Source organism: Muntiacus reevesi, chromosome 2 (genome assembly GCF_963930625.1).
Source record: "Muntiacus reevesi chromosome 2, mMunRee1.1, whole genome shotgun sequence".
In the NCBI taxonomy this organism is placed as follows: Eukaryota; Metazoa; Chordata; class Mammalia; order Artiodactyla; family Cervidae; genus Muntiacus; species Muntiacus reevesi.
In genome coordinates, this window is record NC_089250.1 from 197999798 (window position 1) to 198018352 (window position 18555).

General features: G+C 40.1%; 1 protein-coding gene across 1 annotated transcript in view; it reads left to right on the plus strand.

Moving 5' to 3' along the window:
• LOC136158513 (phospholipid-transporting ATPase ABCA3-like) overlaps positions 1–18555 on the plus strand; it is a 240741-nt gene that overhangs the window by 24978 nt on the left and 197208 nt on the right. The window contains exons 5-6 of the mRNA XM_065920320.1: positions 5421–5562; positions 17654–17910. Coding sequence (XP_065776392.1) covers positions 5421–5562; positions 17654–17910 — 399 coding nt within the window. The remainder of the gene's footprint in view (positions 1–5420; positions 5563–17653; positions 17911–18555) is intronic.

An 18555-nucleotide genomic window follows, 5' to 3' on the forward strand; every position in this document is an offset into this window, starting at 1 on the left:
AGGAACTCATCCACAGAAGAGGTCTAGCCTGGGGAGGTCTTTATGCCTTGTGCCTCCTCTGCCCCTAGAAGGAAAACTCGAATTCCTTTAGGCAGAAATAGCAGGAACCAGTGTGAGCCGCAGTGGAACCACATAAACTGTGAGACCAAAATTAATACTTAAAGGGCTCTGGAAATTGAATTGTCATTGAAATTAAGCCAGTGTTGCATAAAATAGGCTGACTGCCTGATACAATAAAGTATTTAAATAGTATCCAGAGTCTCCTAAAATAATAGACAAAATTAACAAAATTAAATAGAAAATCATCTGTCAAACCAAGAACCAATTTACTGATATGAGAACTGAGATGAATTAGAGGTTAGAATTATCTGAGAAAGATTTTAAAGCAACCATCATAAAACATGTTGCAACAGCGATTAAAAACTGTTTTGAAACAAATGAAAATATAGTAAATATAAGCAAGAGAAATATGTTATAAACAAGAAGTTATAAACATTAAATTCAGTAACAATAACTTGGTGGGAAAAAGTTGACTTAAAGCTCAACATTCAGAAAACTAAGATCATGGCATCTGGTTCCATCACTTTATGGCAAATAGATGGGGAAACAGTGGCAGACTTTATTTTGAGGGGCTCCAAAATCACTGCAGATGGTGACTGCCGCCATGAAATTAAAAGATGCTTACTTCTTGGAAGAAAAGTTATGACCAACCTAGACCGCATATTAAAAAGTAGAGACATTATTTTGCCAACAAAGGTCCATCTAGTCAAGGCTGTGGTTTTTCCAGTAGTCATGTATGAATGTGAGAGTTGGACTATAAAGAAAGCTGAGTGCTGAAGAATTGGTGCTTTTGAACTGTGGTGTTGGAGAAGACTCTTGAGAGTCCCTTGGACTGCAAGGAGATCCAACCAGTCCATCCTAAAGGAAATCAGTTCTGAATATTCATTGGAAGGACTGATGCTGAAGCTGAAACTCCAATACTTTGGCCACCTGATGTGAAGAGCTGACTCATTGGGAAAGACCCTGATACTGGGAAAGATTGATAGCAGCAGGAGAAGGGGATGACAGAGGATGAGATGGTTGGATGGCATCACCAACTCAATGGAGGTGAGTTTGAGTAAACTCCTCGAGTTGGTGATGGACGGGGAAGCCCGGAGTGCTTCAGTCCATAGGGTCACAAAAAGTCAGACACGACTGAGAGATTGAACTGAACTGAACTGGAATGGGCTTAATCATAGAGTAGACAGAGAAGAGGATATAACACTGAGGAATAAATTTATCCAAGGAGGTGCAAAGAATATGCACTGAAAACTACAAAACATTGCTGAAAGAAATTAAAGAAGACCAAAATAAATGGAAAGACAGCCTGAGTTCATGGGTGTGCACATGCATGCTAAATTGCTTCAGACGTGTCCGATTCTTTGTGACGCTATGGACTGTAGCCCACTAGGCTCCTCTGTCCATGGAGTTCTCCAGGCAAGAATACTGGAGTGGGTTGCTGTGGCCTCCTCCAGGGGATCTTCCCAATCCAGGGATCAAACCTGCATCTCTTATGTCTCCTGCATTATCCGTCAGATTCTTTATCACTAGCGACATCTGGGAAGCCCTAAGTTCATGGGTAGGAAGACCTAATTTGTTAAATCATACTACCAGTAGCTACCTAGATTCATCACAATCCTTATCAAAATTCCAATGCCCTTTTTTATTGAGATATTTTTAATACAATAGTAGTTTTAGGTATACAACATGGAATTTCAAAATTTGTATAGATTTTACACCATTTAAAGTTATAAAATTTGTTTATATTCCCTGTGCTGTACAATATGTTCTTGTAGCTCATTATTTTAAAACTAATAGCTTGTATTCCTTAATCCCTACCCGTATATGCCCCTCCCTCTTTCCCTCTCTCCCACTGATAACTACTAGTTTGTTCTCTGTATCTGTGAGTCTGTGTCTGCTTTGCTATAGTCATTTATTTTGTTTTTAGATCCCACAGTTAGGTGATAGCAAGCAGTATTTGTCTTTCTCTATCTTTTCTCTAAGCAACATGTCTATCTATGATGTTGCAAATGGCAAATTTTCATTCTTTTGTGTCTTAGTAATATTCCCGTATATGATATCTTCTTTATCCATTTAACTGTGGATAGACATTAATGTTGCTTCCACGTTGGCTATTGTAAATAATACGGCTGTGAACACTGGAGTGCATGTATAATTTTAAAATGAGTATTTTCTAAATTCCATATATATACATTAGTGTACTGTATTGGTCTTTATCTTTCTGGCTTACTTCACTCTGTATAATGGGTTCCAGTTTCATTCACCTCATTAGAACTGATTCAAATGAATTCTTTTTAATGGCTGAGTGATTTTCCATGGTGTATATGTACCACAGCTTCCTTATCCATTCGTTTGCTGATGGGCATCTAGGTCGCTTCCATGTCCTGGCTATTATAAACAGTGCTGCGATGAACATTGGGGTGCACGTATCTCTTTCAGATCTGGTTTCCTCGGTGTGTATGCCCAGAAGTGGGATTGCTGGGTCATATGGCAGTTCTATATCCAGTTTTTTAAGAAATCTCCACACTGTTTTCCATAGTGGCTGTACTAGTTTGCATTCCCACCAACAGTGTAAGAGGGTTCCCTTTTCTCCACACCCTCTCCTGCATTTATTGCTTGTAGACTTTTGGATATCAGCCATCCTGACTGGCGTGTAATGGTACCTCGTTGTGGTTTTGATTTGCATTTCTCTGATAATGAGTGATGTTGAGCATCTTTTCATGTGTTTGTTAGCCATCTGTATGTCTTCTTTGAAAGATGGTAACAATAACCCTATATGCAAAACAGAAAAAGAGACACAGATGTACAGAACAGACTTTTGGACTCTGTGGGAGAAGGCGAGGGTGGGATGTTTTGAGAGAACAGCATTGAAATATGTATATTATCAAGGGTGAAACCATCCACCAGCCCAGATTGGATGCATGAGACAAGTGCTCGGGGCTGGTGCACTGGAAAGACCCAGAGGGATGGGGTGGGGAGGGAGGTGGGAGGGGGAATCGGGATGGGGAACACATGTAAATCCATGGCTGATTCATGTCAATGTATGACAAAAACCACTACAATATTGTAAAGTAATTAGCCTCCAACTAATAAAAATAAATGGGAAAAAAAATAAAGCCGCATGATTAATTGTAATTTTAAAAAAATAAATAAAATGAGTATTTTGCTCTTTGAAAAAGACTCAGGAATAGAACTGCTGGATCATATGGTAGCCTTATTTTAATTTTTTAAGGAACTTCCATACTGTTTTCCACAGTGGTGTTGGTGGTATTCAGTCACTCAGTCCTATTCAGCTCTTTGCAAATCCATAGACTGCAGCATGCCAGACTTCCCTGTCCTTCACTATCTCCCAGAGTTTGTTCTAACTCGTGTCCACTGAGTCAATGATGCCATCCAACCATCTCATTCTCTGTCACCCCCTTCTCCTCCTGCCCTCAGTCTTTCCCAGGAACAGGATCTTTTCCAGTGAGTCGGTTCTTCACATCACATGACCAAAGCAGTGGAGCTTCAGCTTCAGCATCAGTCCTTCCAGTGAATATTCAGGGTTGATTTCCTTTAGGATTGGCTGGTTTGGTCTCCTTGCTGTCCAACGGACTTTGGAGAGTCTTCTCCAACACCGCAATTCGAAAGCATCAATTCTTTGGCACTCAGCTTTCTTTATGGTTCAGCTCTCACATCCATACATGACTACAGGAAATACCATAGCTTTGACTCTGCAGAACTTTGTCGGCAAAGTGATGTCTCTGCTTTTTAATATGGAGTATAGGTTTGTCACAGTTTTATGTCCAAGGAGCAAGTGTCTTTTAATTTCATGACTGCAGTTACCATCTGCAGTGATTTTGGAGCCCAAGAAAATAAAGCCTGTCACCATTTCCATTTTTCCCCCTATTTGTCATGAATGATGAGACCAGATGCCATGATCTTAGTTTTTTGAATGTTGAGTTTTAAGCCAGTTTTTCAGCTTTTTAATCTCAATTGATGCAGGAAAAGTTTTGAGAAAATTCAGCACCCATTCATAATAAACTTAATGAGCTCTGTTATAGTCATACTATGGAATGTTACTCTATTCCTGCATGCTTAGTCATGTCTGACTTCCTGTGACCAGGTGGACTGTAGCGCTCCATGGGATTCTCTAGGCAGAATACTGGAGTGAATTCAACCCAGGAATCGAACCCAAATCTCCTGCAGCTCTTGAATTGGCAGGTGTATTCTTTACCACTGAGCATCAGGGAAGTCCCATATGGAATACTGCTCAGTGATAAAAAGGAATTAATTACTGAAAATAGCAATTACATTAATGAATTTCAAAACATATGGAGTAAAAGAAGCCTTCTATCAAAGAGTACAATATTATATTTCATTCCATTTATATGAAATTTTATAATGGGCAGAATTAATCTGTAGTGAAATTAGACAAATTACACCTCTGAGTGTGGTCAGGATCAACGGGCAAAGGGCATTACGAAAACTTTCTGAAATGAGGGTAATGTTTACCTTGATAGTAGTTGAGTTAGAATAGCTATGCATTTGTTAAAACCTATCCATTAGGTTATCTGGTATAGATAGTATAACCTATCCATTAGGTTATCTAGTATAGATAGTATAACCTATCCATTAGACTATCTAGTATAGGTAGTATAATCTATCCATTAGATTATCTAATTTCTGTTTTCTGACTATACCTTGAGCAGATACAGAACTCTGTATTGTAATTTGTGTAGTCTTTAATGTATGAGCAGTTGGGTTGATTCCAATATGCTGTATTTCCACAACAAATAATGTTACAACAAACAGCCTTGTGCATGTGTTTTTTTTCCCATACTGTTTGAGGTTTATATTCCAAGTCTGTTATTGAAAGTATGATTGCTGAATTAAACAATGCATGCATATATAGTTTTGTGGAACATTGTCAGATTCTCCATTATTATTGTGCCATTTTGCATACTACAAGCAATGTATTAAAGTGCCCGTTAACTGCCTTGTCAACGCAGTATGTTAACACAGTATGTTTTGACTTTTCCAGTGTGACAGGTAAGAAAGATATCAATGTAGTTTTAATTTGTATTTATTCCATTCTGTGACATTGAGAAGCTTTTTATATATTTGTGGGCCACCTGTAAATCTTTTTGTGAACTGTCTGCATTGGGAGAGGACTTAAAATATAAATGTGATTGGATTATATTTGTAGTGCTTGGAGTCACTGTCACTTGCAGGCATTCAGAATCACTTTCATATCAGATGAGTCTTAATTTCAAATCACATGGTTTCGTATGTGGATTTAACTTTGCTTTATTTTCTAATATTTGCTTTTCAGTTTAGTTTGGTTTTAAACATAGTTTGTTTTCTGCTGCTACTTCTAGGTAAAGTATCGTCTGCGTTTTGCTGCTGTACAGAGGACTATCATATGGCCAGACGAGATAGGCTGGAAAACAACCTTACTTTTTCCTAGTAGGCCCTCTGTAGGACCCAGGAATCCAGGTCATCAGGATGGAGGAGGTCCTGGTGAGCAGATCCTTAATGCATATACATACTTAATTTTTATTACACTTGCATAATAATATATATGCTATTTATATATATGTATGTATATATGTGTGTATGTGTATATGTGTATGTACACATATATGTATCTATATAATTATATGAAATAAATCACTTTATCCTTAACTCGTAATTTTTAAATTAAATGTATATTATATAAAAATTACTAAATCTTATACATTTGGTAAACTAATATATATACAGAGAGAGAATATATAATATATGTATGTATATTATGCTTTGTTCTTGTTTAATCTCTAATTCATGTCAGAATCTTGTGACCCTGTGGACAGTAGCCTGCAAGGCTCCTCTGTCCATGGGATTTCCCAGGCAAGAATACTGGAGTAGGTTTCCATTTCCTTCTCCAGAGGAACTTTCCCAACCCAGGAATCGAACCCATGTCTCCTTTGGCAGATGGAGTCTTTATCACTGAGCCACCAGGGAAACTTTCAATTCTTACACCAATACGCTTATCTTTATTTAGTTGTGGTTTAGTGTTCTGCTTTCCAAATACATATATTTTAATTTGTTGGTATTGTTTGGATATTCATGTGTATGTATAATTCTATTGATTTGATCTAAAACTTTAAAACTTGTGATGATAATTTTTAATTCAAATTTTCATATTGCATATTTTCTTGAAAAGCCCTTAATGTGTAATATGAGTTTACCAACTATACTTGAGATTTATATGCAAAGTGAAAGTCACTCAGTCATGTCCAACTCTTTGTGACCCCCATGGACGATACAGCCATGGAATTCTCCTGGTCAGAATTCTGCGGTGGGTAGCTGTTCCCTTCTCCAGGGGGTCTTCCCAACCTAGGAATCAAACCCAGGTCTTCCACACTGCAGGCAGATTCTATACCAGCTGAGCTACCAGGGAAACCCAAGAACACTGGTGTGGGTAGCCTATGCCTTCTCCAGCAGATATTCCCAACCCAGGAATCAAACCGGGGTCTCCTGCATTGCAGGTGGATTCTTCCCTGAGCTACCAGGGAAGCCCTTGAGCTTTTAATATTTAGCAAATATTCAGTAGAAGAAAAAAATCTATGCACATTTTAGCATTAGCAACAAAAATTGGAAACGTCATAACCAGTAAAAGAATAGATGAACATATTAGATAGTCATTAAAAATAATCTTTATGTAGTCTGTTGAGAAAGAATTTAAGCTGAGTCTACAAGTAACTATATGAATTAGCTAGATGGAGATAAATGAGTACTATTCCACATAGTGCAAGTAAGATCATGAACACATCAAGATAGGATGCCACATTCAGGGGACTACATGGTATTTTGTTTTCTTTTTTATAGCTAGAATAAAGACTTATACAGGAGGCTATTCGAGGTGAAGCTAAGAGGCAAATAGATCATTAAATATCTAATGTATAAAGTGAAGGAATATGAAATCTCTTCCTGGAAGTTATGAGAGATAAAATCATAGCAATATTTAGTTTGAATAGGAAAAATGATATGGTAGTGGATGCATCTCTTCAAGTAATGATACTCTCCAAGTATTGACAGTCATGTTCATCTTTGGTATTTGTTTAAATCTGAACACAAACTTTTGTTTCTATTGATGAATAAAGAAGACTGTGACCTATATTTCGCAATTTAAATAATTGATTGCAATGTTTCAGAGAATGACCCTTTTTTTGCATTGGACATCTGAATTTTGTTTTGTTATTTCACTTCTTGATTTTGAATGTTATATTACTTGACACCAGGCAGTATGTGCTTGGGTTTCCTTAATACCATACTATTAGTGGGAATATGTTATGAAAAGAAGGGTGGATGAAGCATATTTGGTAACATTTAAATTAAGGAAGAGTAAAGAAAAGAAGACAAGGATACAGAGATTAAGAAGGATTGACAAGTAGGTGAGCAGAATATTAAGACAGCTACTACTTCGTGCTAATTCACTTCAGTTATACCTGACTCTTTGAGACCATATGGACTGCAAACTATCAGACTCCTCTGTCCATGGGATTCTCCAGGCAAGAATACTGGAGTGGGTTGCTATGTCCTCCTCAGGGAGACCTTCCTTGGATAGGTACTAAATGTATCAAAGAAGGAATGAGAAACCTCAATGCTTGATATTTCAATTTTATAACCACAAAAGAATCTCTTGAAGCCCAAAAACAGCAATTCCTTCATAGAAAAGAGTTTTTATTTAAAAAAAAAAAAAAAACTATAGAACATTGATGAAGGAAATTAAAGATGGCTCAAAGAAAGGGAAAGATGGTCCATGCTGCTGAATTAGCAAGTTAATATTGCTAAGATGGCCATACTGAAAGCAATCTACAGATTTAATACAATCTCTTTCAAAATACCTATGAAATTTTTCACAGAACTAGAGCAAACAATCCTAAAATTTATATGGAACCAGAAGACTCCAAATTGCCAAAGCAAGCTTGATAAAAAAGAAGGAAGCTGAAGCTAGCTATCATATTCCCTGACTTCAGACTGCACTACGAATACACAATAATCAAAACAAAATGGTGTAGCACAAAAACAGGTACATAGGCCAGTGGAACAGAGTAGAGATCCCAGAAATAAATCCACAGGCCTATAGTCAGTTTATATAGGTAAGAATATACAATGAAGAAAAAACAGTCTTTTCAATAAGTTACGCTGAAAAAAATGGGCATCTACATGTAAAACAATGAGATTAGGACATTCCCTTATAATGCCACGTACTAAAATAAACTGTATAATTAACGTCCTTCAGAAATAGAAGAGGGCAGAAAAAAAATATGTGTAGCAAAATGGTGGGAAACGGGTCAGTACTCCCCCCAGTTGCTGCCTTTAACCCCTTTTTGGCTGGGCAAGAAACAGACACCTGTGGCTGAACCAAATACAGAGGTGCAGCCGAAACCAAAGCAGAGCCCTAGGGCTGTGTGACTGAGGAAGAACTGACATCTTTCCTTCAAGCTGCACAAACCATAGATTCATCCCACACAGGGGGCTTGGTGAACTTAGCGCCTAGTTAAAGAGAACATTTTAATGGAAAATTTCTCCTGCAGCTGAGCCAGGTCTGCCTTTAGCAGCTGTGGACTTGTGGCCACGGACACAGGGTAGGGAATGGGATGGGCCATGTCAAAGTTTGAGCTGACTCCACACTACCCATAGTGGGTCCAGTGACCTAACTAGAGGTCTTGGAGGATCTCCTGGGGAGGTGGGAGTTGGCTGTAGTTCACCGTGGCGATAAGGACACTGATGACAGAGGCCCCAGGGAATTTTGTTGTTGTTCCTGTTTTATTTTTTTTTAATTTTGTGTTTTTTAATTTTCATTTATTCTATTATTATTTTCTTCAGAGAATATCTTTTTGGTTTTATGCTGGTTTTTTTTTTTCCTGTTTTGTTGTTTTTTGTTTTGGTTTTGTTTTGGTTTTTGGTTTGTTGTTTTCTTGTTTTTTCTTTGTTTTGTTTTATTTTTGCTATTTGTTTTGATTTTTGTTTGTCTGTTTTGTTTATTTTGTTTTTGGACAGGCCACATGGCTTGCTGGGATCTTGGATCCTTGACTGGGGGTTGAACCCAGACTCCCCTCCCCACAGTGGGAGTGCTGAGTCCTCGCCGCTGGACTGCCAGGCAATTCCCAACCCCAGGGAGTTTTCCTGAAGGAAGAAAAAAAGAAGCAGACGGGACTCACACCCCTGGGTGGAAGCTGAAGGAGGGGAGAAGTTATCATATCCAGGGAAGCCCCCTCACTGTTCCTCCAGATCAGATGAAATAAGAGAGCTTTGAGGGCCATCAGAGAGGAGTGCGGCAGCTGGTCTGTGGCAAGCAGGGCAGAGCAAGATTTACAGGATGGTCCATGCCTCAGTCTTAGATGGTGTCTGCCAGTGCTGGCAGGGACTGAGTGCTAAAGCATGGGGTTTGGAGAGCGCAACTAAGACTTCTGTCGGCTGCATGGAGACAACCTCAAGGGACAGAATTGAGGAGCTCTGCAGCCTGATTGCTCCCAGAGGAAACATTATCTCTCCTCAGAGGGATGCACCCTGAGTGGTACATAAAGGGTGGGGCCACCATCAAGGCCTCTGTACCCACACACTAGCCTCTCTCCCTCACACCTAAGCAATCAAACACGCCCCAGTCAGTTGCTGCCCTCACCCCGTTTCATCTGAACAGGGAGCAGATGCCTGAGGGTGGCCCACATGCAAATTTTGTGCCCAAACTTAAGCTGAGTCTCAGAGGCTGTGTGACTAAGGAAGAATTGAAATCGCTTCTTGCAGCTGCACAAGGTGTGGGTTAAATCCCTGTGATGGACTTAGTAAACCCAGCACCTGTGGAACATCTTAATGGACAGTGAGTGTCCCACAACTGAGATAGGTTTGACTTCAGCAGCTGTGGACTGTGTGGGCACACACACGCAGAAGTTGGGCCAGGGCAGAATCTGAGCTCCCACCACGGTGCCCGCAGGAGGTCTCATGACCTACCTAGGGGTCTTGGAGGGCCTCTTGAGGAGGTGGCGGCTGACTGTGGTTCACAGGGTGGCAGTGACACTGATAGCAGAGGCCACAGGGAATTGCAATGTTATTTTTTTGTTTGTTTTAAACATACTTTGTATTTTTCTTTTTTGTTTTACTTTAATTTTTGCTTTGTTTTTCTGTTTTTTGTTTTTGTGTATTATTATCTTTGCTTCTCGGGGGCTTTGTTTTGTTTTTGTTTTTGTTTTCTTTGTTTTTTTTTAATTTTTGTTTTTCAGTGGGTTTTGTCATACATTGACATGAATCAGCCATAGAGTTACACGTATTCCCCATCCCGATCCCCCCTCCCACCTCCCTCTCCACCCGATTCCTCTGGGTCTTCCCAGCCCACCAGGCCCGAGCGCTTGACTCATGCATCCCACCTGGGCTGGTGATCTGTTTCACCATAGATAATATACATGCTGTTCTTTCGAAACATCCTTTGTTTTGGTTTGGAATTTTTTCTTTGGTTGTTTTCCTTCTTTTGGGCGGGGGGTTGTTTTTATGGTTTGTCTTGGTTTTGTCTGTCCATTTATCATTTGTTTCTTTTCTTTTCTTGCCCATGCCGTGTAACTTGTGGGGTTTTTGTTTCCCAGCCAGGGGTAGAACCTGAGCTCTTCCTGTGGGAGCACCAAGTCCTACCTACTGGACCACCGGAGAATTTCCAGCCCCAGAATATTAATCAGCGTGAGCTTTGTCAGAGTTGCCCATCTTGGCCCCAATATCGAACCCCACCCCACAGCCTGCAAGCTCCAGTGCTGGAATGACTCAGGCCAAACAACCAGAAAAACAGGAACACAGCCCCACCCATTAGTAGACAGGGGGCCTAAAGTTGAACTAACCTCACAGACACCCCAAAACACGCCCATTGACACAGCCCTGCCCACCAGAAGGACAAGACTCATCTCCCTCCCACCAGGAAGGCTGCACAAACCCCTGGATTGAACCTTTCCACCAAGGGACAGGCACCAGAAGCAAGAGGAAGTACAATCCTGCAGCCTTCAGAGTAGACACCACAAACAGTAATTTAGACAAAATGAAATAACAGAAATGTGTTACAGAAAGGAGAGATGTAAAACCCTACAAGACCAACTAAATAAAGAGGAGATAGGCAATCTACCTGAAAAATGTCAGAGCAATGATAGTAAAGATGATGTTAGATCTTGGGATATAGAGGTACAGATTGAGAAAGTACAAGAAATGTATAACAAAGATCTAGAAGAACTAAAGAATGGATGAATAGTGATGAACGATCTAATAACTGAAATGAAAAAGACAGTGGGAGCTGAGGCAGTAAAATGGATAAAGTGAGCTGGAAGATAGAATGGTGGAAATCACTGCTGCAGAACAGAATAAAGAAAAAAGAATGAAAAGAAATGCAGACAGTCTTAGAGACCTTTGGGACAACATTAAACTCATCTTCAGTCAAATTATAGTGATCCCTGAAGGAGAAGAGAAAGAGACTGATAAAATACCTGAAGAGATTACAGTAAAAAAATTCCCTACCATAGGAAAGGAAATAGTCATCTGAATCTAGGAAGTGCAAAGGGTGTTTTTCTCCCAAAAATAACATGTTAAGTTTCGGGAGAAAAATTAGGAGGATATAGCTAAAGAAAAGCAATGCTTAGAAATAACTCTATAATGTTTATATGTTGGTACGAGAAAAACTGAAAAGTATAAAATTAGCTATCTGATTTCCAGCCTTAAAAAAGTAGTAACTAGGCTTCCCTGGTGGCTCAGAGATTAAAGTGTCTACCTGCAATGCGGGAGACCTGGGTTCAATCCCTGGGTCGGGAAGATCCCCTGGAGAAGGAAATGGCAACTCACTCCAGTATTCTTGCCTGGAGAATTCCATGGGCAGAGGAGCCTGGTGGGCTACAGTCCACAGGGTCACAAAGAGTGGGACATGACTGAGCGACTTCACTTTCACTTTCATACATAAAATGCACTATGCAACTACAGCTAGCAGAAGGCATATGCAAGCAGCTTCTTAGACCAAGGGCATCACAGAAGAGGCAGGGCAAGCCAGGCTTGCACCCCATAGCCTGGAGTGCTGCTTTAGCAGTGAAAACCATAGCTCCATTTCCAAAAGGTTCCATACTTGAGGGAATGACTGTGAAGGCTCTAAACCAAGTGTCTTAGACTTGAGGATGTTTCTGGGGAGAAATCTCATCATGAATTCAGAAGAAAAGGAGATGCTTTGAGTGGAATGTGAATATGTTGTGGAGAAGAAGCCAATGCTGACTCCATGTCGGAAACTGTTTCTTTGACTTGCTTTTCATTGCTTTTGTTACTATAATCATACAGAATGCTCTGCCTCAGAAAGTCCTACCCCTCTGCCTGACTGTTAAATTAAAGTGCCCTTGTTCAGAACTCTGTCCACCTGTCGATGGCAGGAAGAAATGAGTACATCCCCTGCCTGAGGCTTGCCATTTTAGGAGATGTTTGCAAGATTAACGGCCTTTTTGCTTTGCTTCCTCACCTCCCCCTGATCTCTGATCTATAAAAGAACCTGGCATCCAGACCCGGATAATATGGTTATTTTGAGACGTTAGCCCTCCGTCTTCTTGGTCAGATGGCTCCCTGATTAAAGTTTCATCCTTGCCTTAGACTGATTAACTTCTAAGATACTGGAGTAGAAGGATGTGTGCTCATCTTCTCCTGCAAGAATACCAAAATCACAACTAGTTGCTAAAAAACCATCAACAGGAGAATGTTGGATCCTAGCAGAAAAAGATAGCCAGCATCCAAGGACAAAGGAAAAATCCCAGCAAGACAGTAGGAAGGGTGCAATCATGTTTAAAATCAAGTCTCAGACCTGCCAGATGCTGAGGGGATGCAAAAATAATTGTGCACACCAGGACCCAGGGAAAGGAGCAGTGACCTCCACAAGACACCTTGGGGTGTCGTCTCCTGCAGAGGCACGAGTCAGCAGTGACCTTCCATGGGGACAGGGGCTCTGGCTGCATCAGACCTGGGTGGCGCGGGGTGAGGCATAAGTCCTCTTGGAGGAGGTCACCATTAGCTCCACTATAGAGCCACTGAGCAGATGACCCATGAACTAGAGAACAATTATACCAAACAAGTTCTTGCACTGTTGCAAAAGTTCTAGGGCCCACAAGAGATTTCCTAACCTGGGGATCCAGCAAAGGGACTGAGAACCGCCTGGGAATTTGACTTTGAAAACCAGTGGTATTTGATTACAGAACTTGGAGGGCACAAACAAAACCTTGTGCCCACCAAGACCCAGGGGAAAGGAGCAGTCGCCCCACAAGAGACTGAGCCAGACTTGCCTGTGAGTCCTTGAGTCTCCAGCAGAGGCTTGAGTTGACGTTGGCCTGCTGTGGGGTCAGGGGCACTGACTACAACAGTCCTGAGAAGCCTGGCAGGCTCCGTAAGTCCTTTTGAAGGACGTCACCATTACCCTTACCACAGTTTGGCCTCTGACCAAACTAAAGGGAGGGAACACAGTCCCTCCCATCAGCAGAAACTTGGATTAAATATTTCCTCAGCATGGCCTTGCCCACCAGAGCAAGACCAAATTTTCTACACAGCCAGTCCCTCCCATCAGGGAAGGTTCCACAAGCCTCTTATCCTCATACATCAGAGGGCACACAAAATGAAAACCACAGTCACAGGAAACTAAACAAACTGATGACATGGATCACAGCCTTGTCTAACTCAATGAAATTATGAGCCATGCCATGTAGAGTCCCCCAAAACGGACAGGTATGGTGGAGAGTTCTGACAAAACATGGTCCACTGGAGAAAGGAATGGCAAACGACTAAAGCATTCTTGTCTTGAGAACCCCATGAACAGTATGAAAAGGCAAAAAGATAGGACACTGAAAGATGAACTCCCCAGGTCGGTAGGTGCCTAGTATGCCCCTGGACAAGAGCAGAGAAATAGCTCCAGAGGGAATGAAGAGGCTGGACCAAAGCAGAAACAGCACCCACTTGTGGATGTGTCTGGTGGTGAAAGTACAGTTCGATGCTGTAAAGAATACCACATAGGAAGCTAGAATATTAAGTCCATGAATCAAGGTAAATTGGAAGTGGCCAAACAGAAGATGGCAGGAGTGAACATCAATATTTTAGGAATCAGTGAACTAAAATGGATTGGAATGGGTGAATTAAATTCAGATGGCCATTATATCTACTACTGTGAGCAAGAATCCTTTAGAAGAAGAAATGAAGTAGCCCTTATAGTCAACAAAAGAGTTCAAAATGCAGTGCTTGGGTGCAATCTCAAAAACAACAGAATAGTTTCCTGTTTGTTTCCAAGGCAAACCATTCAATATCACAGTAATCCAAGTATATGCCCCAACCAGTAATACTGAAGAAGCTGAAGTTGAATGGTTGTAAGAAGACCTACAAGACCTCCTAAAACTAACACCCAAAAAAGATGCCCTTTTCATTATATGGGACTGGAATGTAAGCACAGGAAGTCGAGAGATACTTGGAGTAACAGGCAAGTTTGGGTTGGAGTACAAAATGAAGCAGGGCAAAGGCTAACAGTTCTGTCAAGAGAACTTTTACTGATCATGGCAAACACCCTCTTGCAACAACACAAGAGATGACTCTACACATGGACATCACCAGATGGTCAATACCGAACTCAGACTGATTATATTCCTTGCAGCAAAGATGAAGAAGCTCTATACAGTCAGCAAAAACAAGACCAGGAGCTGACTGTGACCCAGATCACGAACTCCTTCTTGCAAAATTCAAACTTTTGCAAAATTGAAGAAAGTAGGAAAAACCACTACACCATCCAGCTTTGACCTAAATCAAATCTCTTATGATTATACAGTGGAAGTGACAAACAGATTCAAGGAATTAGATCTGATAAACAGAGTATCTGAAGAATTATGGACAGAAGTTCATGATATTGTACAGGAGGCAGTGATCAAGACCATCTCCAAGAAAAAGAAGTGCAAAAAGGCAAAATGGTTGTCTGAGGAGGCCTTATAAATAGCTGAGAAAACAAGAGATGCTAAAGGCAAAGGAGAAAAGGAAAGATACACCCATTTGAACACAGAGTTCCAAAGAATAGCAAGGAAAGATTAAAAAGCCTTCCTCAGTGATCAATGCATACAAATCGAGGACAACAATAGAATGGGAAAGACTAGAGATCTCTTCAAGAAAATTAGAGATACTAAGGGAACATTTCATGCAAAGATGGGCATAATAAAGGACAGAAATGGTAAGGGCCTAACAGAAGCAGAAGATGTTAAGAAGAGGTGGCAAGAATACACAGAAGAACTATTCAAAAAAGATCTTCATGACCCAGATAGCCACAATGGTGTGATCACTCACCTAGAGCCCATCTTGGAGTGTGAAGTCAAGTGGGCCTTAGGAAGCATCACTATGAACAAAATTAGTGGAGGTGATGGAATTCCAGCTGAGCTATTTCAAATCCTGAAAGACTGTTACAGTGCTGCACTTAATATGTCAGCAAATTTGGAAAACTCGGCGGTGGCCACAGGACTGGAAAAGGTCAGTCTTCATTCCAATCCCAAAGAAAGGCAATACCAAAGAATGCTCAAACTACCACACAATTGCACTCATTTCAAATTCTAGCAAAGTAGTGCTCAAAATTCTCCAAGCTAGGCTTCAACAGTGTGTGAACTGAGAACTTCCAGATGTTCAAGCTTGATTTAGAAAAGGCAGAGGAACCAGAGAGCAAATTGCCAACATCTGTTGGATCATAGAAAAAGCAAGAGAATTCCAGAAAAACACCTACTTCTGCTTCATTGACTATGCTAAAGCTTTTGACTGTGTGCATCACAACAAATTGTGAAAAATTCTTGAAGAGATTGGTATACCACACCACCTTATCTGCCTCCTGTGAAACCTGTATGCAAGTCAAGAAGCACCATTTAGAATTGGACATGGAACTACAGACTGGTTCCAAATTGGAAAAGGAGTATGTCAAAGCTGTATACCGTCACCCTGCTTATTTAAATTATGTGCAGAGTACATCATGCAAAATTCCAGGCTGGATGAAGCACAAGCTGGAATCAAGATTTCCGGGAGAAATACCAATAACTTCAGATATGCAGGTGACACCACCCTTATGACAGAAAGTGAAAAGGAACTAAAGAACCTCTTGATGAATGTGAAAGTGCAGAGTGAAAAAGCTGGCTTAAAACTCAACATTCAAAAAACTAAGATCATGGCATCCAGTCCCATCACTTCATTGTATAAAGATGGAGAAGCAATGGAAACAGTGACAGAATTTATTTTCTTGGGCTCTGAAATCACTGAAGATGGTGACTGCAGCCATGAAATTAAGACACTTGTTCCTTAAAAGAAAAGCTATGACCAACCTACACAGCTTATTAAAAAACAGAAACATCACTTTGCTGACTAAAGTCCATATAGTCAAAGTTATGACTTTTCCAGTGTTCGCGTATGGATCTGAGAATTGGACCATAAAAGTAACTGAGCACCAAAGAATTGATGCTTTTGAGCCATGGTGTTGGAGAAGACTTTTGAGAATTCCTTGGACTGAAAAGAGATCCAACCAGTCAATCCTAAATGAAATCAACCCTGAATATTAATTGGAAGTGATGTGGAAGCTGAAGCTCCAATACTTTGGCCACCTTATGTGAAGAGCTGAGTCATTAGAAAAGACCCTGATGCTGGGAATGATTGAAGGCAGGTGGAGAAGGGGACAACAGAGGACGAGATGGTTGGATGGCATCACCAACTCATTGGGTATGAGTTTGAGCAAGCTCTGGGAGATGGTTAAGGACAGGACAGCCTGGTATGCTGCAGTCTATGGTGTCACAAAGAGTCGGACATGACTGAGCAACTGAACAACTACAAAATACATAAAATAGATAAACAACAAAAGTTTACTGTATATGAAATTATATTCAGTTTCTTATACTAACCTGTAGTCAAATATAATCTGAAAAAATGTACTTGAGTTACTGTGCTGTATACTTGACACTATCACATTATTGTAAATCAACTATTCTTCAGTTTTTAAAAAAGCAGTTTGAGTCTATCCCAAGTGTAATTATTTTTTTTTAGTCTCACCCATTTTACCAATGCATAAGACTCTAAATTTATAAATTAAAAGCACATTCAAAGTAGAAAAAAAAAGTAAAAGAAAAGCAAGTTAAATCCTAAACTGCCTTTTAGCTTTATGGATAACTTGGTTTCAGTGAAACAATTTTCCTTGGGGTCCAACTGTATTACTCACTATATATATCTGTCAATCTGACTTTCACGTTTTATTTTACATTTCCAAGTCTTCATCTCACCAGTGTTTAATTGAAGTTGCATTTTTTGTAAATATGAATTACATTTACCAAATCTACCACTTTTATTAAATATATTTAATTTTTAGAAGGTGTGAATTAGATTCAATCTGAAGAAGTAACCCTTGTTTCTGTGTGAGAACTATAATAGGTTCTCAGAGCTATTATGTTCAGTTAGCCCTGATGCCACACTAGGTTTAGGTTCTGTATGTGATAAGCTGTGGCCGACTTGAATTACCTTGCTTTTTGCATGTGTCTGATTAGATGTTCCTTAGCATGTTTTACTTGATGGTGTTTATTTTGTCATATAGGGTACATCAGAGAAGGATTCCTGGCTATACAGCATGCCTTAGATAAGGCCATCATTGTGTATCATGAGAGCAGTGCTAAACAGTTGTTTGACAATGTCAGCATCTCTGTACAGAGATTTCCATATCCAGCTTATCCTGATGACGAAGTACTTTTACTCACTGGTAGTTTCCTTCCTTTGATGTTCATACTCATGTTCTCTCCAACTGTACTTTCCATCATTCGATCCATTGTATGGGAAAAGGAAAAAAGATTGAAGGTAATCCAAATTATTTTCTCATAAAGTTTCTTTAAAGGATTTTTAAACATGTAGAGTTGTGTTACACAGAGGATTGGATTATTTCTGCATGTTCAGCATTGTGGATGGTTGTTGCATCCCATAGAAGGAAATTATATCCCAGTAACAACAAATCAGAGCAGGAAGAGTGAATACCAAGCTGGTCGATTTCCAGAAGCAAACAGTGTGGAGCAACAGAAAGGTAAAAGTAAAACCTGATCGTGAGAAGGGACATGGTGAAAGGTCACTAGAGGAATTTGATGTTTCTAGTACCTAGAGTTAAAATTTCAAACAACTCAGGTCCTCGCTAATCTAATATGAAGTCTCACACTATAGGCCTATTTACCTTCATATATGCTCCCCTAGCTAACATGTCTGATTTTCAACCAAGGATTGCAAGCCACACCAAAAATTAAGAAAAAAACGTTTCAAAGAGACAAATCTGTAATCGATGTTGGCAGTTTAACCTCTGCTTCACCTGCCTTTTATTTATCCAACTTGAGCATCTGGAAGTTCCTGGTTCACGTACTATTGAAGCCTGGCTTGGAAATTTTGAGCATTACTTTGCTAGTGTGTGAGATGAGTGCAATTCTGCAATTGTTTGAGCATTCTTTGGCATTGCCTTTC